Source organism: Sander lucioperca, chromosome 4 (genome assembly GCF_008315115.2).
Source record: "Sander lucioperca isolate FBNREF2018 chromosome 4, SLUC_FBN_1.2, whole genome shotgun sequence".
NCBI lineage: Eukaryota > Metazoa > Chordata > Actinopteri > Perciformes > Percidae > Sander > Sander lucioperca.
Genome location: NC_050176.1, coordinates 36535909 through 36552852, shown reverse-complemented (window position 1 = coordinate 36552852; position 16944 = coordinate 36535909). Strand labels below are relative to the sequence as shown.

At 41.0% G+C, this 16944-nt stretch overlaps 1 protein-coding gene across 1 annotated transcript in view; it reads right to left on the bottom strand.

Annotated features, from left to right (window-relative positions):
• The window catches only part of vegfc (vascular endothelial growth factor c), a 138256-nt gene that overhangs the window by 29701 nt on the left and 91611 nt on the right, over positions 1–16944 (bottom strand). The window contains exon 5 of the mRNA XM_031319747.2: positions 4627–4769. Within this exon, the coding sequence (XP_031175607.1) occupies positions 4627–4769 (143 nt within the window). The remainder of the gene's footprint in view (positions 1–4626; positions 4770–16944) is intronic.

Below are 16944 nucleotides of genomic sequence, written 5' to 3'. Positions count from 1 at the left end.
CTGTTACAGAGACTGGAACACTTAGTTGGCATTAAAGGAATCGCACTAAGCTGGTTTAAGTCCTATTTATCTGATCAATCTCAATTTGTTAATGTTAACTTAGATTCCTCCAGGCACGCTAAAGTTAGCCATGGCGTTCCACAAGGCTCAGTGCTTGGACCAATTCTTTTCACCTTATATATGCTTCCTCTAGGCAATATTATTAGGAAACACTCAATTAACTTTCATTGTTACACGGATGACACCCAATTATACCTATCAATTAAGCCAGACGAAACCAGTCAGTTAGCCAAACTTCCAGCATGCATCGAAAATATAAAATCATGGATGACCTACATGTCATGTTATGTTAAAGTGCCCATATTATGAAAAAATCACTTTTTCTGGGATTTGGGGTGTTATGTTGTGTCTCTGGTGCTTCCACACACATACAAACTTTGAAAAAAATCCATCCATGCTGTTTAGAGTGAGATACAGTTTCTGAATGTGTCCTGCCTTCAGTCTCTGGGAGAGCTGTTCAAAATCGGCACGGCTTGTGACGTCACAAGCCGAAACAAGCAGGCTAACCGCAACCATTAGCTCGTAGCGTTAGCATGCTAACGCTAATGCTAACGCTAGCATGCTAACGCTAGCATGCTACCTCGTTCTCAGTAGCAAAGCACTGCTACAACACACACAAGTTCACCATAATCTACAAAAGAACTACTTATATGTGCGCCCTCATTTAGAAGTCTCCCAGCTAATCCTGCCTTGTAACTGACCAAAGTTGTAGAAACAGCCTTTCTTTTACTGTCTATGGAGCTAGCCAGCTGACATGATCTACATCTGAGCTACTGGGCATGTGCAGTGCAATCAAAGATAGTACAGAAGAAGAAGAAGAAAAGAGGTCTCACTCTGTAGCTAAAACAGAGACCAGGTGAAAAGAGGATCTGCAGCAGTGAGAGAGAGCACTGCAGTACAACAAACATATGGTGTTTTTTGAAAATTAAACCATGTAAACTTATTCTGATACAACCTTAAAATACAATTATGAACCTGAAAATGAGCATAATATGGCTGCTTTAAACTCAGACAAAACTGAAGTTATTGTGCTGGGCCCTAAACACTTCCGAACCTCATTATCCAAAGATATAGCTACTCTGGATGGTATTGCCCTGGCCTCCAGCACTACTGTCAGAAATCTAGGAGTTATTTTTGATCAGGATATATCATTTAACGCCCACTAAAAACAAACCTCTAGAACAGCCTTTTTTCACCTTCAAAACATTGCCAAAATTAGGAACATCCTGTCTCAAAACGATGCTGAAAAACTAGTCCATGCATTTGTTACTTCCAGGCTGGACTATTGTAATTCCCTATTATAAGGATGCTCAAATAAAACCCTTAAGACTCTCCTTTGATCCAGAATGCTGCAGCGCGTGTTCTGACAAGAACTAAGAAAAGAGATCATATTTCTCCTGTATTAGCTTCTCTGCATTGACTTCCTGTAAAATCCAGGATTGAATTTAAAATCCTTCTTCTGACCTACAAAGCTCTAAATGGTCAAGCACCATCATATCTTGAAGAGCTCATAGTACCTTATTGTCCCACTAGAGCATTGCGCTCCCAGAATGCAGAGTTACTTGTGGTTCCTAGAGTCTCTAAAAGTAGAATGGGAGCCAGAGCCTTCAGCTATCAGGCTCCTCTCCTGTGGAACCAGCTCCCAGTCTGGATTCGGGGGACAGGCACCATCACCACATTTAAGAGTAAACTTAAAACTCTACTCTTCGATAAAGCTTATAGTTAGGGAGTGAGGAGTTGCAGCGCCCGCCTACCCCGCTCCAACTGCTTCTTTTTTTCGCCCAGCATGTTTCCTTGGGTTAGGATGGCACCAAAATCATGATTGCAGCTGTCGACATGGTCCTGCTGCACGCCCTGCTACGCTCTGCGGTGCCCTTCAGTGTCCTGCTATGCTCTGCTGTGTCCTGGTACGTCCTGTAACGCCCTGCAGTGCCCTGCCATGAACTATTACAACTACTTTTTCTAGTCACTGTTCCATTATCTTTTATTGTGACTGTTGCCACTATTCATCACACCCCCAACCGGCACCTTCAGACACCGCCTACCAAGAGCCTGGGTCTGTCCGAGGTTTCTTCCTAAAAAGAGAGTTTTTCCTCGCCACTGTCGCACTAAATGCTTGCTCTTGGGGGAATTACTAGAATTGTTGGGTCCTTGTATATTATAGAGTGTGGTCTAGAACTACTCTATCTGTAAAGTGTCTTGAGATAACTCTTGTTATGAATTAATACTATAAATAAAATTGAATTGAATTGAATAGGTTGGCTACGGGCCTTCTTGTTCCAAATTGGACTCAACAAATACTGCACGGTTCAAAGTAGCTGTTATCACAAATGAGCAGACAAAGACATGTTGCATTTTGGCAATTAAAATTATCCATAACAGTAGTATTAAATTAGAAAAAAATATATTTTTGTCTGGTACTGATATCGCTATCGGAATATGTTTGTTAATTACCTCAAACCTAGTTTGGTATTTCTGTACCGCAATTTCTTGTTACTTACCGGCCAACATATACATGATACAGATGTATCTGCAATAAGATCAGCCAGGCCAATCGGTCTAGCTCTGCTATCAATGCTGTGTCATCAAGCAAAGAGTCCATGATTAAATGGGCGATGGTCAAAGGGATCTGTCGGTCACAGCTATAGTCATCACACAATTCCAGGTGATATTACACTGTAGTTGCTTTGGATAGGGATCTGCATGAAGACTCAAGGCAACTGTGGGAGTGATAATTTACCTCACACCGACTGAATTTTGTAAACTTTAAGGGCAAAAGACTCACTTCTTTAGAAAAGACAGCAATGCGATATCCAATGCCCTTTTCCTTTCTCACCATCAATCAATCAATCAATCAATCAATCAATCAATCAATCAATCATTTATTTGTCACATGAAATCATATAAAATACAATTCTAGTGAAATATCCCGTCAGTTCCTTCCTTGTACATAAAAAAAATAATAGGGATGAAGGAATAGTGATAAATATGTGTGTATGAATTTGATTATGTTCCTGGCACTGCAGACAACACAGAACTTTGATTGGACATCAGGGTTTATGGATTCTAGTAACACATGTGCTATGCCCGATCTGCTAAAGTACTATAGCGCGCGCGAGAGATGCCTGCACCAGCCCCCAGAAGATGATGCAGAAGTATAAATTAGGCATTAGGCAGTGTCCTTGTTTAGGATCCTAAAGGTCTGAGGGTAGAAGCTCCTCCTGAGCCTCTCAGTGCTGGCCTGGTGTATCCTCTACCTGCTACCAACCTCAACAGGGACAAAAGGCTGTGGTTTTCACCTTTATCGTTTCTCCTAGCCTTTTTCTTGCAGCGCCTGGTGTAAATATCCTTTAGGCAGGGTAGAGCACCGCCTATTGGATGTTTAACCAAATGAACCACTCTTTGCAAGGCCTTGCGGTCCTGTTCGGTACTGTTTCGGTACCAGGCAGTGATGATCTTTGTAAGGACGCTAAAGCGTCTAAAGGGGGAACCGTGTCTGCCTTGCCTTCCTACTACTGAGTCAGTATGCAGCACCCACGTCAGTCTCACGCTGATGTGGACACCGAGGGACTTGTAGCTGTCCACTCCCTACACTGAGGACCCGTTTATATACAGCGGGCATACTGTAGTTCCTTCCCTGCTTCTTCCCAAAGTCCACTATCATCTCTAGTCTTGCTGACATTCATGAGTAGGTTGTTGTCATCCTTGTAATCCATCATAGTTCTTAGACCTTGCCACATGCTTCAGGGGTTGCTCTTCTGGAATTGTAGTTCCATTTTCTTCCCGTAGTCCTGTTTTGCCTCCTTTACTGCTCTTCTCCATTGAGGCTGCTGCTTTCTAACTGTTCATGTTTCCAGACTGCAGTCCTAATGTGTAGGCTGCAGTGCATGTGTTTATGGCATCCTACATGGTTCTGGTAATCCATGGTTACTAGTTGGTGGAATGATTTAACTATAGTTTTGGTTGGAGAAAGGCTACTTGCCAACTGAGAAGACGCTTTGCTACATGTATAAAGCTGGCTCCCCCACCATGCTGGTTAAAGATTTCCCACATGAGGGCTTCCATTAGTTGTGGTGCATTGAGCAGAGAGGTGGATTTAAGGAATGCAGCTTGTGCTGTGTAAACAGCAGCTGATGTCATCATAGTGTTAGCACATTAAAGGCTATTTTCCTGTCGACATCTTTAATTACATCTATTTAGGTTTTACAAAAATAAGGACAAATTCACATGACCACACACACACACACACACACACACACACACACACACACATACACACACACACACACACACACACACACACACACACACACACACACACACAGACAGACAGCTTGCAATAGCTCTGCCATCTACTCTGCTTATTACTAGTCTTGACTTTGTTGGCAGCTATTAGACCTACTGTATACCTATCAGCAGCTGTAATTGTTGGTTTCCCCCTCGTTTGTCTTTTTGTCTAGGCTACTGCAGGAAAAATAAACAAGCACAATTTCCTCTACAATGTTTTCTGATGAAATTACAAGACACAACATAAATCTGCCTGTGTGCAAATGTGCAAGCACTCACCAAGGCGCTGTTGGGAGGGCCGTGGAGGGGGCAGTGGTGGAGGAGGGGGGTTGTGGTGCACATGGGCGGTCATGCTGACACACCGACACTCCCTGCTGCTCCAAGACTGACCAGGAGGACATGTCCTGTTGGCTATTGGACACCTTTAAAAGAGAGGGACAGAGAGAAAAGACAAAAAGACAAAGAAAAATAACTCATGACAGCAGTATTTATTAGTTCTATCCAATGTATAGCTCCAATAAACAAGGTTTTAATATGAAGCCAATCCAATGCCTCCAAGTAAAGTCTCTTGTGCTACCATTGCCACTAATAAACACCCTTCATTGGCCCAATTGGCCAATTTGAGCATAATTAACATTGACCTGTTTAATTCCCATTGTAATCAAGCTGCGCATGAGAATTAATTGTTCAGGACAACTGAATCCCTCCAGCTCTCACCAATCTATGGAGCTAAAAGAGTCTCAATAAAGATAAATGCACACACTACATTCACATATGCACACACAGGATTCATACATGCACACACATGATTCATAAATACACACACAGGATACACAAATGCGCACAAAATTTACAAATACACACACAAAATTTAAAAAGCACAGAAGATTCACAAATGCATACAAAATTCATAAATGCACACAAAATTCAGAAATGCAAACAACATTTACAAATGCACACAAGATTCAGAAATGCACAGGACAAGATTCAGAAATGTATTTCTGATGCACACACAAATATATCTTGATTTACAAACTGCTTGCGGTCTGTGAACTTCACTGCATTTGTGTGTGAATTTTGAGACTGCCCTGACTTGGCCCGACACACAAATGCCTTTTTTTAAACAGGGAATGTTCTGCAACCAATCAGATATCTCCTTTGTTTTAGCCAATCACAAGAACACACCCCACGTGGGGGATTGTTTACTTATAAGCCAATCACATGAACGCGTTCACACAGCGCTATATGAATGTGGTGTAGGAGTCATTGGTCGAACTTATAAGTCACTGCCAATTCGGAACTTGCAGCAACAACCAAGAATGGGACAATTTTCACCATCTTATTCATCATTAAATTCACTTCTGACAACATTTTAGGGGAGAAATCAACTATGTAGAGGTCAAATATGGACCGTTTTACGAAAATTGATGGCTAATTGCAAATTTTGTCCGACTGTGTGTCGGACTGTGAGTTCAGCGGCCGGTGCTGCCTGTGTTGCTGCCTCGCTGCCCGGCCTGCTGGGAGGTAGATGGAGCTCCGTCACGGCTGGCAGCCCACGGCACTCCATACCCACGCAAAGTCACCGTTTTTTGGGTTAATGGACTACCAAATGCCGCTGCCCTGACAGAGCTCCAGGGCCTGCAGCTCCTCTCTTCCTGCTAAATGGCCGCTGTGTGTGAGTGAGAGCGCGGTCAGCGAGCTTGTTACACCCGCAATCTCTTACCACAGGTTCCAGTTAATCTCATAATGGATATGTGTGTTGAGTTATTTAAACAAACGATCATAGAAATAAACGCCTCTTGTCCGCGAGTCTCATTGATAGAGCCTGCGGCTGGATGGAGCTCTATCAATGCGAGCTAGCTAGCCTCCTCTTAGACCTCTGAAACGAAACCCCTAATGTTCACAAAAAAGCATTACATTGAAATCGGACACCATTGTTAGCTTTATAGGACCTTGGGGTAGATGTTCTATAAGTGGCATGACGAAATTCAAACTGTAAATATACGAAAATTATGCCGAAAGTGTAGCAACGATCTTTCCCATAGGATTAAATGGGACACATAGCTAGCCTAGCTTGCAGCTCCTCCTAAGGAGACCCCTAATGTTCACAAAAATGCATTAAATTGAAATCGGACACCAGTTAGCTTTATAAGACCTCGGGGTAGATGTTCTATAAGTGGCATGACGAAATTCAAACTGTAAATATACGAAAATTATGCCGAAAGTGTAGCAACGATCTTTCCCATAGGATTAAATGGGACACATAGCTAGCCTAGCTAGCAGCTCCTCCTAAGGAGACCCCTAATGTTCACAAAATGGATTAAATTGAAATCGGACACCATAGGTAGCTTTATAAGACCTTGGGGTAGATGTTCTATAAGTGGCATGACGAAATTCAAACTGTAAATATACGAAAGTTATGCCGGCAGCTGGCAGCCAGCCAGCTCTGGAGCTCCGCGGAGCCCCGAGCCCCGGTCGTCCAATAACTGAGAAACGGTGACTTTCACTGGGTATGGAGTTTGCCGCTTTCTCTTCAGACTGTGTGGAGCTCCTGAAGTTGAGCATAACATTACGTAACGTGAATTACTACGAGAATGACCCACTCCACCCACATTCATATAGCGCTGTGTGAACGCGTTCATGTGATTGGCTTATAAGTAAACAATCCCCCACGTGGGGTGCGTTCTTGTGATTGGCTAAAACAAGGGAGATATCTGATTGGTTGTAGATCATTCCCTGTTTAAAAAAAGGCATTTGTGTGTCGAGCCAAGTCAGGGCAGTCTCAAAATTCACACACAAATGCTTGTTCACAGACTGCAAGCAGTTTGTAAATCAAGATATTTGTGTGTGCATCAGAAAAACATTTCTGAATCATGTCCTGTGCATTTCTGAATCTTGTGTGCATTTGTAAATGTTGTTTGCATTTCTGAATTTTGTGTGCATTTATGAATTTTGTATGCATTTGTGAATCTTCTGTGCTTTTTAAATTTTGTGTGTGTATTTGTGAATTTTGTGCGCATTTGTGTATCCTGTGTGTGTATTTATGAATCATGTGTGTGCATGTATGAATCCTGTGTGTGCATATGTGAATGTAGTGTGTGCATTTATCTTTATTGAGACTCTTTTAGCTCCATACCAATCATCCATGTAAAACTACTGGTAACTGCCGCCAATGTGCACTACCAGTGCCAAATGGCAGACGGCCAAACGGAAATGAGAGATGGGGAGAAGTGTATCAATCCAAAGTGAGTCTGATATTTTTTGGACTGACATTCAACAGATGGGCAGCACTCAATGGGATCTCCATGTTCCGTGTCTGCAGCATGTGCAAGTTGGAAACACGTTACCCATAGTAGCTTGTAAAGTTGATTGAAGTTGAGTATGTTCTGAAGTCTACTTTCTGGGAGACCCCAATAGGTTGCTTATTATAATTCAATCAGAAGAGATTTAATTTAAGAGTGACATAAGTTTAATGAACATGGTGCATGATATGTTAATATGTTTAATCTTTGGCGATTAGACTCCATCACAATGTTAAATTATAAGGGGTTTAGAGGCCACTGATATATAGGAATATCCCCCCGATGGAGTCTAGACACTGGTGGAGGTGGTGAAGGGATAAAGGAAGCCTAAAGATCTGGATGGATGTGATGTGAAGCGGGACTTCTGATGGATGAACCCTGGGTGCTGGGAATGATGGGAACTGGAGGTGAATGGGGTGAAGGAGGGTCACATTGATTTTGCCTTAGTCTCGCTTTGCCAGACCTTCCTCCACGGTGCTGCGGAGGACGGTCTGGCTAGTCCACATAGCATTCTGGGATGGGAGAAAAACGTGCTCCGGTTTATTGGCATTTCTTTAAACCAATCACAATCGTCATGGACGGCGCTATATGCCGGTCGGACATGTGAAGCATAGAAGTCTTCCTGAATGAACTTACACTGAGCTTCATCAACTACTCACATTTCCTAATGCTATTTATTTATTTTAATGCCCAAATCTCACATTATGTTTTTTGTCCTCTGTTGTCATCCATTAGTGTCATTCATGTTTGAGTCCACACATTTTGTCTATTCTTTTAGGATAGCATGTTAGCAAATCATTGGCTAATAAGCCAATGGTTTGTTGTATCTTTAAAGAGTAACTTAACTTGCAGTATTGATGCTGAATGTGTTAAGTTACTCTTTATTATCTGTGTGATTCTGGTAACACTGATAAAAAAGTGTTAATGGACACCTACTAAGCAGTTCCATTGAAAGAGTCTGTTCACCGTTTGAAATAAATGGGCCTCTGTTTACTCCAATTATTTATTGCAAGACTTTAACAAGCTTACGGCTTTAATAAGTTTTTTTTTATTGACTTTGAATCTTGCTACCATAACGTTAGCTTTCTGGCTCGTAGCTGAGCCAAAGGGTTCTACGAGCTGAGCAGACTAGAAATGTCTCCCGTTGCCAGGTCGTATCTAAGGTTCGTCCTATTTACTGGAGAAGTGAACTTTTCCATTGCATAAGAACCTTATGAGATGGTAATGATTGTTTCAGGTATTAGTCAAACCCTCAGGTGTTACCAGAAACAGAGTTATGACTTTAAATTGTGACATCAAAATGCATTCAAATATAAAATTAATGGTCTTAATTTTTATTCTTTGGCAAGTGACTGTTGGTATGGTATGGTGGTTTATTCAATTATTTGTTTTGTTAATGCATGTTTTGTGAAAGGGGGGCCGATTATATAAGATTAATCTTCTTTCTGCTCCTTGGCATTTTGTGTTTTCATTCAGTTGTTTGTTTGATGAATGAAATAAACTTAAATAAATAATAAAAATATGCAGGATAATGGCCTTATACCTTTCATAAATGTGGCAGCAGTCCAATTGATCCAAGTTCCTTCAATAAATCCAGTCTAATCCTATAACCCTAAAACCACCAAAACAGGCCTTATCTCTTTCTATCTGATCTTCAGGAGTTGCCTGGGTCAGAAACTGGTCACTTAATTGGTTCAAGAAATGGCATTCCTCAGATCTGTGTGCGTGTGAATGTTAACTCTCTTAACCCACTGCCCATGATAAGCCATTTGAGGGATTTTAGACAAATAAACACCTTGATCAAAGGAAGATTTCCTGGGTCAGCTTCAATCAGACGGTCAGGAGGGAGAGGGAAGTATCAGAGGATTATCTCTGATGAGATGTCTCTGAGAATTCTACTGCCTCATGTCACTGTGTTTGGAATCAGAAATGCTCACATACAGTAGCAGGCCTTCTAATGGCACATGTATCCAGCTTCAGAAATGTATAAAATGCTTTATTATTGAATATTATGCATCTAAACTAAGTGTATAGTTTTGTGTGTGTGTTAGTGCGCTTGTGAAGCTTTTTACCTTGGAAAAGGCAGATAAGCACAGGTTCCCGTTAATCTGGTAATGGACATTTGTGTTGTGTTATTTAAACAAGCGATCCGTAGTTGGGGAAATGAAAGCCTCATGTCTGTGAGAGCGGCCTCAGTGAGAGCTCCAGTCAGCTCACAACAGGGGCAGTGAACAATGTTTCTATTGCATAATGGGAGGGGAATGATTGTTCCAGGTATTAGTCAAACCACTAAGAGTTACCAGAGAAACAGAGTTATTGTTTAAGAAAATCTTTAGATTGCATGAAAATAGAAAGGGATGGTCTTACAAAAAATTAGTTATTTGGAAAGTGACCATGGTATAAGTAAGGGATAAAGGCCCTGAACACCCATACAGGTGTTTTCAGTTAATGTGGCTGGTCGGACCTCTTCTCAGGACTGTGTGGGTGTGTTTGGGTGGGTGAGACTGATTGAGTGATATCTTACTGAGTCTCCAGTATAGTGTTTTTGCATATGTTATGGCAGGACAGCTTTATCATTCTTATTGGTAGAAAGAAATTGTGACCTAATAAATTCACATCTAGGCTCCGGCCCCCCCTTCAAACTGAGCAGAGTCTAATCAACCAGAATAACTGAAATCACCTGTGTAAGTGTTCAGAGGCTTTAATGTGTCCATTATCAGGAATTAAAGGAAAGTTCTGGCCATGATAATGGACACATGCTTTGGGATTGTTGTTTCATCAGTTTTTGGAGTTGGCACAGCGCTGTGAAACATCAATCTACTGTCAGCTGCAGAGGAAGCAGGTGACGGAACAAGAAATAAAAACAAACTCTCAAAGAAACTGCCAATACGCTCATTGACGGTCATTAAGTCGTTTCTTGTATATCGGTAGTTTCATTTAAAGAAATATAGAGACTTTTATGATTAATTTCTGTGTAAATATTACACGATATTTCTTGCATAAAAAATATAAATAGAACTTACGCTGCTCTCTGGCCAGTATCACCAGTTTCATTGATTATAGTGGAAGTGTAGTGTTGGAACATCCGCTTCTCATACGTTACGCATGCAATGTAGCCGGCCCATAACTTATACCATGGTCTGGGCGAATACTTGATTCTGATTGGCTGCAGGGTGTCCATTTAAAAGTGATTTATTTCAACTCATTCTTTCCCCACTGACTTCTCTATACATGTCAGGAACACCATGTCCTAAAAAAACCCTACAAGTTGAAGCTTTAAAAACTCCTACAGCTAGTCATGATTGTCTGTTGATCCCAGGAATTCATGTATTCTGAAAAGATCAGCGGATTATGATCCTCATGTAGCTGAGTGTAGCTCTGGATATGATGAGTGGTTGTCTGTTGCTGTAGTATTGACTGCAACATGATTGTATTGATAGCTGCAGACACAGCACCCATTCTCTTCTCTGCTTCTCTTCATAGTCGTCAGATTCATCTACAAAAAGTCTCACATGTTTAGAACAAGCACTACAGTGGATAGGATGTACTTTAAACTTGTTGGGTTTTTGTAAATTATAGAGTGTGGTCTAGACCTACTCTATCTGAATTGAATTAATGTAGCTAATCTGACACACACACACACACACACACACACACACACACACACACACACACACAAAAATATGATTATTATCCTCCACATATTTGCTACAAGTCTCTGGTCACCAGACCTTATTCGACAGTTATCAGCAGTTGTGAGTGTGACATTCTCTATTAAATCAACCATTTAAAGATCCCTCATAGTCCAGGTGATATGTGAAAATTATGTTCACTTTTTCATTAAAGCATGCAATGATGCATTGATTTCTATTTGGTGTTTACACAAAATGCATGCAAAAGACATGACATTATAAAGTGACGTCATTTCCTTCTTCAATGTCACTAAATTCAACATTACCTATTCACATGAACAGTGTATGATGTTATATCCATATATAACATCATGCAAGAATTGTAATTCTTGATCATCAAAACATCTATTCTGTATTATCATGTTTGGTTCAGGAGATATGATGCAATATACATAATTTGATAATGATGATTAAACATCTTTAATATTCGGCACATATCACCTGGCCTGTCTGATATTCATGGTCCCCAGAAACAGATTTGTAGGTCAATATTTTAGAAACTTGTAGTATTGGCCATCATTCCTCATCCATCAGTTGTGATGACATTTTTACAAGAGGGGCAGTAACATGTGCAGTCACATTCAGACAGGTTATAAACAAACCTATTTTGTTTTGGGCTTTTAATTTCATTAGATAGTGATAGCAGATAGACAGGAAGGGGGGGAGATGACATGCAACAAAGATCGGATTCAAACCCGGGCCACTGCCAAGGACTCAGTCTACATGGGGCGCACACTCTACTGGCTGAGCTAGAGGTCGCCCCAACAAACCTCTATTTGATTTATTTTATCTAACCCACGTCTCTGGAGGTGAAATAAAATGTTACCACAGCTGAAATAAAAGGTTATAGTCTCTCACTGCAGAAACTAAGCAGGGATCAAAAATAATTCCTGCAAACTGCAATAAATAGATTAGGGGCAACAATTTTACCATTTGTCTCCTCCAAATACGATACGATGCAACTTTATTCACGAGCAGCTCCGCTCAAAATAAAAAATAAAAATACTCACAGAGCTAGAAAACAATTAGCCTACACATATAGTACAAAAACGAAGACATGTCAACAGCCATGGCTAAGAAACATGTTTCATGAGATCTTAACCGGCAGCACATTGATTTTGCTTTAGCAACAAGAAAGACAGATGTATAAGAGTTCTTAAGCCTGTTTTATCTAAACAAAGGGACTCTAAATCGCCTGTAAGAAGGCAAAAGTTGGTATTTGTGATTAAAAGTAGGTTAATACCGTTTTTATGGTAAACATAACAAAATGGTGAAAGTACAGCCACATTCTCATTTTGAGTTAAGAGCTGCTAAATAAAGAGTTAGGACAGCCAGCACATGTTGAACCTGGAACAAGCTGCTGATTCTGATGAGGAACATTACAGTAAAGTCCAATACAGAGATATGACACACACACACACACACACACACACACACACACACACACACACACACACACACACACACACACACACACACACACACACACACACACAAAACCCCATGGTCTGGCTTAAATTAAACACAACATTCAGGGAGCCGTTAACTTGGACACAGAGAGAGACAGCAGGCGGTGTTTATGTTTGCAGATGGACAAATTGTTTGACGTTGTGAAAGAGTCTGGTGATGCCATAGACAGTGTGATTTCAGTTAGAGCTGCAGCAGCATGGACACACACAGACACACATACTCACTGATGGGGGGCGCGGAGGGGAGAAAGGAGAGTGAAAGAAAAAGATAGTGAGGCGAAAGAAAAGAGAAAAAGAGAGATTTTTGAGACAAAAGGTTGCTGTGTGACTGGTGTGTTTCTCTCACTTCACCTAATGTGAAACATGTTGGATGATTTGTCGGTGTGACAATCTCTGAGATGCGTTTCCTTTTCCAGCCATAATCTGACACGCTGTGTTTAATGTGTGTGTGTGTGTGTGTGTGTGTATATTGTCAAATACCAGCACGTATCAACATTCCTCTAATGCCACAAGTGGTCCACACACACACACACACACACACACACACACACACACACACACACACACACGCACACACTTTCCACAGCATGTGGAGCAAGTGGATTGTGTGAATCACTACAACATCCAGCATACTCTGTGAGAAGAATGAAACTGTAGATATTTAGGAGTGCATACACATGATATCTGTTTAATGAGTCCATTCGGAAGTCTGAAGTTGTCTAAATGCTTAAGATTTCCATGTCATTAACAGAACATCAGTCATATAACAGCAGCTAACATCCTACAGCTTAAATTCCAATAATATCACTTGTGAACACATACACACACGCACGCACGCACGCACGCAAAGAACAGGAAAACAGCTGAGTATGCAGTGGAGATTCCTCTCCTATAAGGTACAATGTTCTGCCTCAGGAGATTATCTCCACATTTCCTACATATAACTATATATATATAGATGATATATTGACGGATATTAACTCAGTACCAACATACAGTATGTTTGCCAGCAACTTACAAGATACTGCAGTTCAGAAATGCTGACTTATAAACAGTGTTTCTTACAGTTTGTCCACCACGAGTTTATTTGTAAAATGTCCTGCACAGTAAACAATTCTTAAAAAATAATATACGAGATATTTCTAAAATGTGAGTTGATGTTGTCTAAAAAAATGACATAAATCTGCAGATATATTATAAATATCGATTTTGGAATGAGCCTTATGAATCCAGTTTCAGTCTGGCTATGTAGGCTGTAGCCTTTGGTGGCTTTGAAGCCCACAAAGGCCGAACTGAGCGGTCTCCGAAATGAGACGGTCTGGTGCAGAGCATTTCCTGTTTGCGTCGAAGCACCACTCCTGTCGCCTAGCAACTTCGACAGCTGCAGCTGATAAGTGATCAAAACCTTAACAACAGCACCGAAATGGGGTTGGGTTGTTCTTTCTATTTTACCATTTGGTCAAGTATCAATTGGTAAAACTTTTCTTTGACAAGAGAGAGGAGAATAAATAATAAATCCTCATGTACTTGTAAACATCTCTTGTCTCTGAGAACCAGAGCTCCAGTCAGCTCACAGCGTGGTCTTTTAGCATGACTGGCTGGCCAGATATCTAGCTAACCCCGCAGAGCTAACTAACGTTAACCCCGCAGAAATCTGTTGTCAGATAAATGTAGCGCAGTAAACATTACAACATTTCCCTCTGAGGTGTAGTGGAGTACAAGTATGAAGTAGCAGCAGGGGCGATTCTAGGATCAGACCTTTAGGGGGGCCCAGCCCCTAATGAGAATGTGATGCGGATATAGCGCAAGTGTTAATCTGCACAACCACCTCAACCAGAATCTCAGTTTTCTATGATATTAGCGGCAGTTGCTGTGACAAATGGTTTGCGAGAAAATTAACATTGAACTTACATGAAATGTTATCATATTTGCATTCTGCATAAATCTCTGCACACCCATTACTCTCTGTGAAATATCTCACAAACTCTTCGCTCAACACATGAATCGGTACAACAAGCGGTTCCCGGGTAATCAGGTTTTGAAATTGCAACAAAATTTCTACATGGTCTCCAACTTTGGGCCAAAATTATAATGTATTCTCATGTAAACTATTTATGTCAGCACAGACATTTTTGTAAATTGCTTAGTCAGCATATCCCACCATAATGGTTATTATATTGCCAGATTCCAGACAATCGCACTTACTTATATATATCCCACTTACAAATATGAATATATATTTCTACTGGTATGCTTCCTAGTGACATTAATGCAAAAATATGAAAAAAAAAACTATGTGTGTGCATGGTTAAAATTCTGAAGTACAAAATAGTTCAGGCTACAGCACAAATATTTCCATCCATAGGTAAGAATAATCAAGTCTGAATTTCTTTTCAAAGTGCACCAGATTGATGCATTTAACGTTAAAATAGACAACATTTTCTTACAAGGGAGCATGCCCATGGGATCCCTTGGGGGCTTGTGCCCCAGTGCAGCTCTAGGTCTAGTGACGCCCCTGGGGCAGTGTCCCGTTTTAAGTTTTACAAAGATAAAAACATTACCTGTTTTGGTGGTATTTACGTTTCTGAGCTGAAAATTTCCCCAGATTTTGTCTCAGAAATCTGGTCACCTTACTTTACTCCGAAGCAAATTTGGTGCAAATTTTTAATTTGCCATATATTTTCGTGTGGAATACGGGAGAAAAATGTAGGGTAGATAAGATAAGATAAGAAATACTTTGTCTGTCACGAGTGACAGAAATTTGTCTTTGACAGGGCAGGCTCAAATGACATAAAATACATATAAGCACATGAAGATACATAAAGAAACATTGACCATACAAACGTGCAAAATGCAAAAACAGTGCAAGAAGAAGCCTAAATGGAGCTGTTTGATGTCGTCTATTGATGAGGTACATCATATGTACACTCAAATTAGCTGTGCATTGTGGTTTTTTATAGTGGACTATATGGTGAATGAAATTAACTGCTGAGAACACTACATAGTGTACTGTTTCTGTGATAGGGAACGGTTTCCAACACAGCTTTTGTCCTGAAAATAATGTGTGGCCAATAGGCCATGTTGACATGTCATAGCAGGGTTTTTCACAGGTTTAATCCATCCCAGTAATGATGGTCCCATTCTGTTTAGTGTGTCACAGGCATCCCAGTGAGCAGCGCCTGCATGCTAGCTCATACCACGGCTCTGGCCAACCTAATTGGAACAGGGCCATCATTATCGTGATTATTACAGTTGTGTTTGCCCTGCAATGACATGTCAACATGGCTGCTGTGAAAAGGGCCCATTGTTGGCAGCAATGTCAACTACACATAACTGTTAATTATTGGACTAAAACATGCACACCAAATATAAGGGATTTGCATCCTTCTGTTCTCAGGACACACTCCATAAAATTAAAATACATCATGAACCACTTCCTCATTGGATCCTGACTGTCAGCTGGTATTATGGAGAGGTCATATCTCACAGCATGCCTCAGCTTGGTATGCACTTTAGGAACATACACACATGGCATGGCTCTGTGAAGTTAATCAAGACATGAGTGTTTCCTAAAGTGACACCCCCTGTATACACACAGCGCAGGAAGCAACGCCTGGAACAATAGATTCAAACAATTTTTGGGCCTGTGTGCCAATAGGAACACATGCACGCACGCACGCACGCACGCACGCACGCACGCACGCACGCACACACACACAGCTCTGAAGAAACAGACGCCTTTGGGTCCGAATACTGTGGGCAAGTACAGAACTGTCTGCAGGTTGGGTGTGTATGTGATCAACACATTCCCATGAACGGGTTCATATGATATCATATGCACAATTCGTATGAGGTGTACTTTTATGGCCTTTATTATCATTTAGCTACAAAAAGCCTGGAAGTCGGAAGTTAGGATGGAAGCACAAAGAGTCGTTGCTATGGAGATGATACAGCGTCTCGTCGCATTGGTGTGAACTAGCAGGTTTTAGAACGCTGCAGACAAACGTGTTGCAAGTAGTTGCAAGTTTCAACTCGTTTCGTTGCGAATATTTGGTCTGAACTGGACTTTAAGTATACTCCAGGGACACGAACACCGGTTTCCTGGGTGAAATTTTGTGTTTTCCCCTTAACTTC